We start from the raw sequence: 8342 nt of genomic DNA on the forward strand, positions 1-8342 counted from the left end.
ACATCTTCTAAGAAAATAGAGGCTCATTTCCTGTGGCTGGAGAACTGAAAGCCACAGTTTTCTGTTCCTGTAAACTTTACCCTTTCTACTAGGACACATTGTCTATTATTCTAGTTTGGAGGTTCTGATATGGGGTAACGTTTTCAAACTATATCCTGCTTCTGGCACATATTAGTTATATAGCAGCCTGAAAATATACAGAGTGCATCAACTTAAGAATTGTGCCTTTTTGCAATTTTGAGATTCATGTTATTAGTTCCAAATGTAAACGTTTTTAAAAATACTATTTAAGCAAGAATTTAGTAACAACCCAATATATTTTCTATTAGTGAACATTATACTAAAAATGATGTTTTCTTACTAGCTCTTAACCTATTTTTTTTTCTTTTTTATTACAGTAATTCCAGATACACTCACTGACATGGTTAACCAAATGACAGAGAAAGTAGGCTTAGTTCATGGACTGCCTTATGTAGCAGACAGACAGGGCTTTGCTGCCACGTTAGAACAGGTAAGTCTGGTGATCATAAAAAAATCTTGTTTGCAGAAACCTAACCTCCCAGAAGCTTGAGATTTTTCTAAGCCTAAGGTTTGGGAGGAGCTCTCTGAAATTATGCTTGTCCGTTTTAACCCGCTGGGTTCTGGAATAGTCAAGGTGAGAGTAATTGTTTTCATTTGTGAGGGAATTCTGGGGCCCCTGGAATCACTCCCATCTGTGCTTGCTGCAGTGAGCCACCAGCATGGAAATGGCGTGTGGTCTCATTACCTGCGGAACATACTGTTAGGTTCATTTTTCTGTGGGTCTCACCCTCACTTCTAGAGTTGAGCTTTAAACTGTTGACTTTAGTAAAAGTTCATGTTGTGTAGTGGTTTCAAAAATACAATCTGAAGAGATTCTTTAAATATCTTAGAGTTTTTCAAATACACGAAAAAGAAAGTCACTATAAAATTCATTTGATTTTCTTGTAATACAGATTTCTAGTAATTATCTCAGAAACTTATTTTACGTATTCCATGTTTTCTCTTCAATTTACTGTGTGTAGAAAATTATAAATGATCAGAAAATATAAGGTGAAAAAAAAAAACCCACCCATAATCCCACCAACTCGAAGTTTCTGTTTTTATGTGGAGGTATGAATTGGTACTCTCCAAATTATATAGTTATTTAAACAACTGACAAATAATTTTAAAAAGTTAAGTTTTTTTTGTTTTTATTTAGTATTTTTGTACTTTGGATCCTTTTTTTCCCGTATGTACCTTTTAAAAAAGGAAATTGAGATAGTATTCTAAAACAGTGAGAATCTCACTTTGTTTACTTCATAAGCTTTTTCCTCATATCATTAATACATTTTTATAAAAGTAATTTTGAGCAGCTGTAAGACAGTATCAACATGTATGTACTATATACCTAGAAGGAAACGTGTGTTAAAAGCTCTAAGGGAAGGTTGTATGATTTCAGTCCTTAAATACTTTTGCATATCTGCATTTATATTCTCTTGAACTGCAATCTTATGGCTGACACAGTATCTATTTCACTTATAAGCTGAAGGGTATAAAGGTACATTGTTGGGCCTCTCTGGTGGTGCAAGGGGTTAAGACACAACCTATGAAGTTGTCTGTAGCCACTGCAGCACGAGTTCAATCCCAGGCCAGGGAGATAGCCACATGGCACAGCAGACCTCTCCTGTCTTGCCCACTGCTCCCCTCAGCAGTGTATTTCAGTCATTCTGCCTGTTCCGTTCCCCACTCTGCCTCTGGTGAATCCTCTCACCCCCCCCCACGCCTTTGGCCTGTACCCTAGTTCTTGTATGCATATATCTTTTTGAAAAAAAAAGTCCTAGAAATCTAATTTCCCCTTTTTAAACAAAAAAAAGGACATTGTTGAAACTTGCATTTATACTTTGGTAGTTTGAACCGGTGAACTCTTTCTTTTTTTTAAAGATTTATTTATCTGTGCATATAAGAACTGGGGTGTAGGTCAGAGGTACAGGGGGTGAGAGGATTCATCAGAGACAGAGTGGGGAGCATATCAGGCAGATTAACTGAAATGCACTGCTGAAGGGAGCAGCAGGCGAGACAGGTGAGGTCTGCTGCGCCATGTGGGTTAGTTCCCTGGCTGGGGACCGTGGCTGGCGATAGCTTGATAATAATGCTGAGACTTAACCCATTGCACCACCAGGGAGGCCACCATGAACTCTTAATATTGCCCGTAAATCTAGTCAACTCAGACACCAGAGCTTTTGCTTAGTGAAAGAAACTCTGCGTATTTGCTTTAAAATAAAATACTTCCTATTCTTACATGCCACATTGTGTTTTTGTCTTAGGGAGATCCAAGTTTGTTTATCAATCAATGATAAACATCTCCCAGGTGTTGAGGTTTAATGTCCAGAGGTCTCTCTCTGCCATATATAAGAATAAATGGAAATAGACCACAGCAGTTATTTCAGTCTGCGAAGAAATTCCAAGATCCCTCTTTACAGTCTCTAGTCCCACCTAATTCCTAAGGCCTCACTTAATAATTGCATTTGGTATTAGGATGTGTTCTTCTGATCTTAGAAATTTGGTTCAATTGAACCCCACAAACACCATTGCTTCCTTGAAGTTCAGACATTGAGTAGGTAGCACGAATTATATTCTTATTTGTCCCTTGTAAATCTCTTGTTCTACTGTATGTATGTGGTGCCTACCATTGAGGACAATCATTGCTCCCTATTTCAATTGAAAAATGCAGCATCTCTAAGATTTAAATAATATATAGGGTTGTGTCTAGTAAGTTGGGTAATAACCATCTTTTTCTGTCAAAATATGTTAATATTTTACATATCAATGAGTGATATTTTAAACTTATTTACATCCAAATTAAATATTACTTGGATAAATGTTTTAATCTTGCAGATTTAGGGTAGATAATATTTATTTGAGAATAGAATATGCTTTTTCTTCCTAGAAGTAAATATTTTTTGTAATGGAGATAATAACAAAAGGAGTCAGATAAATTACTGACCAGCTACTATATACATCAACACAATTTTGCACCACTTTTTATTCAGGTGGTTAGTGTAAGAACAATAGGCTATTCACTCAATCATACTTAAAGGAAATTCATTAGGAAAAAGAGTTACATTTAACATAAAATTCTAATTGTACATGTTTTTACTTGGGCAGGTATATTTTGGAACTTCCCATCCAAGATCCTATATCTCTGCCAATGTAACTGGTTTCAAGTGTGTGACGGGAATGTCTTGTTTAATGAGAAAGGATGTGTTAGATCAAGCAGGAGGGCTTATAGCCTTTGCTCAGTATATTGCTGAAGATTATTTTATGGCCAAAGCAATAGCTGACCGGTAAGTAAATGTAATTAGCTTATATTTTTAAGACGTAGTTTCTGTTGGTTTATTCTGTTTAAGTACATGGGTTAAGGGCTGTTTTGTTTTATCTCTGGCTAAGTAGCACAGAGTAAGTTAACATTTTTAGAAAGATAATTCTTGTTACTCACAGATTTGTACTAATACAGCAAATAAATACCCTGAATACATTATTCACATTAATGTTGTTTGGAGTGATTACAAGAAAACTTCTCTGTGATTGTAAATTTTCATTATTATGAATGTAAATTTCTATGTGTTTCAGAAGAATTAAAAGTGTCAGTGTAGTCATAAGCCAGAAGGTAAAAACCTAAAGAATAAGATTCTAAATTTTGGGATTTGTTAGAAGATTTTTTGGTGCTCATTTGGAAAACCACTCAGTGATTCATATGGTTGATTTAACATCTATACCAAAATGATACCTATTTACTTTTTAAAAGGGAACATTGCCTTGTGTGATAATTTACTAAAGATGTGATTTTAAAAATTAAAGTGGGTTTTCAAATTCATTCATGATGCCATTGCTGTGGTTCCTGGTTTCATACCATCTCCCACAAGATAGATACATAATGCTTCTTTGTGTTTGTGCTTCTTGTGTTTGAATATGTTTCTGTCTACTCACAGAGGTGAATAGGTAAGTAGTAACCAGAGACTAAACTATAAATATAGAACCCTATCTGCTTAGTACTTCCAGCATGCCTGTGTTTTGTTAACCTTTGACTCAGGTTGTAGTTTCTTCCAGCTCATGGCTGGTACTCTCCTGGGCCGATGTAATAGCTAAAACATCTGGAAAGGATGGTATACCTTAAGGGGGGGTGCCGATCTGAGGACTCGACTTGCCCTGAACCACAGGAGATTGCTTGCTCTTCACAGTGATGAGTAAATGCATAACCAGTCAGACTTGCGTGTGTTCATCATCACAGCTCATTTTATAATTGTCTTAATTCTCAGAGGCTGGAGGTTTGCGATGTCGACTCAAGTTGCAATGCAAAACTCTGGCTCATACTCAATTTCTCAGTTTCAGTCCAGAATGATCAGGTAGGTCAACTGGCATTCTTTTTATTCTTTGTTAAAAGGATGGTGGGGTGGGGTGGGCAGGAATGTTTACATGGGCTAACTTGGTTAAAGAAAAATCTAAAGGTCAGTTTTTCAGTTACAGAAAAGAGTTTGGCTATTGTATTAAAATAAATTTAATTTCTAAATATGTTCTTTGTCATGTAACAATAAAAGCATTAAGAAAATAAACAGAGGGTCAGACAAAACCAAACTAATCACGACCCCTTGAAATCTGAGCATAGAGTTGAGGTTACTGGAAGGCAAGGATGGAGAGCAGTGTGGATAGGGAACCCACTGGACCATGGTGGGGAAGTAAGAGTCCTTTGATGGTGGTATGATGGGTGTGGTGTGGTATCATACACCTGAAGAGGGGTGAATCCTGTACCTCTGAATCATGCATTTTTGTGGACCAATGTTACCTCAAAAGGTTTTTAAAAACACAAAGATGTGGAAACTTTGAATTTTTTTATATGCCAGTTTCTTTAATTTTTAATTAATTTGAGGTAACATTGATTCCCATCACTATATGATTCAGAGAAATAGGTTTTCAACTCAGATGTTACATGTCAGTCTTCATTTTCTATCTTTCTACATTTTGGATTTTATAATCTTTATTCCTCAGGGTGTATTCCCTACAAATGAATGTATAGACTTTTTATAGGCTAAATAAACATTTTTAAAAGGTTTCATTAAATACTCCTTAAAGAGAAGGGCCTTTATGTAACAGCTAAAATGCCGATCATTTTGGGAAAAAATTAACTCGACTTGAGACCAAGCTGTTATTGAAAGAACTTTTTTTTTTTTTTAGGTGGACCAAATTGCGGATCAACATGCTTCCTGCTACGATAATTTGTGAGCCAATTTCAGAATGCTTTGTCGCCAGTTTAATTATCGGATGGGCAGCCCACCATGTATTTAGATGGGATATTATGGTATTTTTCATGTGTCATTGCCTGGCATGGTTTATATTTGACTACATTCAACTCAGGGGTGTCCAGGTATGTGGGTAAAGATTGGCAGTCACTTGGTAGAACTGAAATATATTTTAATTGAGTAAAGATTGAAGAAAATCTATCTGAACCATTTCTCAGCTTCTCACTGAAGGTTATTGTGAAGTGTGAACATTAATTTCCTAGCAGAATATGAATACAAAACTCGACTTGATTTTCAACTTTAAGTTGGTGATGTAATCACTTTTCTTAAGGCTCAGAAAAAATGATAACAAGCAAATCTAGTATCCAAACTCATAATATGTTAGGATAGTATTCACTTTAATGCTGCTTCTGCTCACTCATAACTAACATTTTCATAACCCATGTAGCAAGGCAGTTAAATTACCTAAAGAAACAGGCTTGATTTTATAGGGTATGTTTAAGCAGAGTGAAATTGGAGAATTTCACTTTTTAACTTGTCCTTAGTCTGGCAGTAAGTATATCAAATTTCTTTGTTTTTAATTCCTAGGGCGGCACACTGTGTTTTTCAAAACTTGATTATGCAGTCGCTTGGTTCATCCGTGAGTCCATGACAATATACATTTTTTTGTCGGCATTATGGGACCCTACTATAAGCTGGAGAACTGGTCGCTACAGATTACGCTGTGGAGGTACAGCAGAGGAAATCCTAGATGTATAACTACAGCTTTGTGACTGTACATAAAGAAAAAAAGAGAAGTATTATAAATTATGTTTATATAAATGCTTTTAAAGATCTACCTTCAGTAGTTTTATCACATGTATGTTTTGTTATCTGTTCTTTAATTTATTTTGCATGGCACTTGCATCTGTGAAAAAAAAAAAAAAACACACATCTGTAGTCTTGGCCAAATAGTACACTTTATTTTGTGGAAGTAGAGAAACAAGAGACTCAGTTCTAGGAACCTGGGTTTGGTTTTTGTTGTTGTTTGTTTATTTTTTTAAAAATAAATATATATATATAGCTATAAATGCTCTGCAGCAGACACTATGACAGTATCCTTCAGTAGAGAAAGTTTCTTATTTGTGAGTACGCTCTTTTGGATCATATACAGGATGACAGTGGTTTTGTTTTGGGGTTTAGAAAAAACTGGAAGGGAATGACTTCTGTCTAAAGTAAATGGTATCATGCAGCGAACAGCCCACACTGGAGGTACTAACTGGGAAACTTTTTCATGCTCTATGCCTACCTCTTGTAGTTGTTGCAGAGCAAATATACATTGTAATAAGGTAGCTAGGCCTTGCAAAAACAAATGGAAAAACTTTAAACATAATAATAATAATAATAAAAGAGCTGGAGTCTAGTATTTATATGAATCTGTGAGAGATATTTTTTGGTCTCACTGCAATGAACCAAAAGTAGTTGAGTTTGGTTTTTAATTGTAGCTATGTCCTGAAGGCATCTTTTGACCAACTCACGTTGGTTCTGTCTTGAACCATTGTTAATCACTGTGCTGGTAAATCTTTCCTTCCCTCCTCCTCACCTGACTCACCCCATCTTCCTTAACCCTTTTTTGGGGGGTGGGGGTGGGGGGGTAGTTTTGTTTTAGTGTGAGTGGATGTTTTGATAGCTGTGAGAAAAAATGCATTTCAGACACATTTCACACATGAGCTATTTTCTTACACAGTACGTCTTATTATTAAAAAGAATGTAATTTCATGATACAGGTATTTAATATCTTTTTTAAGCAAGTCAATATTCTAGCCATCAATAAATAAATTACAGTAGAGTATTAAGAGGGGACAAGATAAGTTTTACTCTTAAAATTGATCAGTATAAAACTAAGTCTACTGTGTGTGTTTTTTTTTTTCCCAATTTTGTTTTTACTATTACGGTTAGTCTAGTCTTATTTAAATTGGATTTTTGTATTCCAGTTTGTACAACAAGATAGACTAGATCAGTGCTAGTTATAAATGCATGCTGATTTCACTCCTCTCCCCATCATGCCGCTGAGCTGCCTGTCAGGTTGTGCTTATCTTGTGGTGAACTGGACTTGTTTTTGGTGTTGTTTTCAATAGGCAAAAATATAAGGGACAGTGCATAAGCCTTTCATTTTCCTTATAGTGGAGTTTTTCCTCTTTCTTCAGAACTGGATGGCATGCCATCCATGTGAACGCCTGCTGCGAGGCTGGCGCTGGCTGAATGGTAGCTTTACATCCTGAGTTTCTACAGTCTCCATGTCAAAGCATAAGGTGTAGCATATTAGCAATAATGTATTTATAGAAAAGGACACTTTTTCACTCACTGAGCCAATTCATTTAATTGTCTAATGACTATATACTTAGTTTAAATTGCAATATATCTAATAGTGTGTATATACTCGATATACACATTATATATAAGCCTCTCCCTGGGCCAAACTGCTTTTTTTTTTCTTTTTGCCTTATGATGAATCTGTTTGAAGGGCATTTTCTTCTTGAACAAAGGCTTGGATGCATACTCCTGTCTATGTGAAATGGGTAGTATTGTTCCCTGAGGAAAGTTGCACAGTAAAAACCAGTCTGGTTGTGACCCACGATGTATTTATATTTTCAATTACTATTATACAGATTAAATTTTGCTGACCATGTTTGTCATTTGTTTGGTTTGTTTGATGAAGTTTGGTTGATGCCATCCTATGCACTGCTGAAGTGGTGAAGCCTTGCGTATTAGCTCTTTGCTGATCTCTGTATGGGCAGTGCAGCGACAAAACCAAAATGGCTGGACAGACTTCTTGTGTCTTGTAAATATTAAAAAAAGACTGTTCTGTATGTGTGTTTTATGTGGTAGTGTGGAATATTTCCTTAAAATGAAGGTTCACTTAAGCAGAGTGAGTGAGTCTTTGTTTAGCAAGTTTAGAACAATGATAAAATGGTAAGAAATAATATAAAAATTGAAGAAGGTCTCACAACAAAACCAATAACAGTCCAAATTTAATTGTCTATTTAAAAATCTAACAAGTATCTGGAA

The 8342-nt window shown here is 35.7% G+C and overlaps 1 protein-coding gene across 1 annotated transcript in view; it reads left to right on the forward strand.

The window, feature by feature from the left end:
- The window catches only part of UGCG (UDP-glucose ceramide glucosyltransferase), a gene marked incomplete at both ends in the record, with an annotated part of 29061 nt that extends 23008 nt beyond the window's left edge, over positions 1-6053 (forward strand). Inside the window, 5 exons of the mRNA XM_084236145.1 lie at positions 399-511; positions 3166-3344; positions 4317-4403; positions 5230-5419; positions 5883-6053. Of these exons, the coding sequence (XP_084092271.1) occupies positions 399-511; positions 3166-3344; positions 4317-4403; positions 5230-5419; positions 5883-6053 (740 nt within the window). The remainder of the gene's footprint in view (positions 1-398; positions 512-3165; positions 3345-4316; positions 4404-5229; positions 5420-5882) is intronic.
- Positions 6054-8342: the final 2289 nt, after the last annotated feature.

This window comes from Talpa europaea (assembly GCF_964194135.1).
Source record: "Talpa europaea genome assembly, chromosome: 7".
In the NCBI taxonomy this organism is placed as follows: domain Eukaryota; kingdom Metazoa; phylum Chordata; class Mammalia; order Eulipotyphla; family Talpidae; genus Talpa; species Talpa europaea.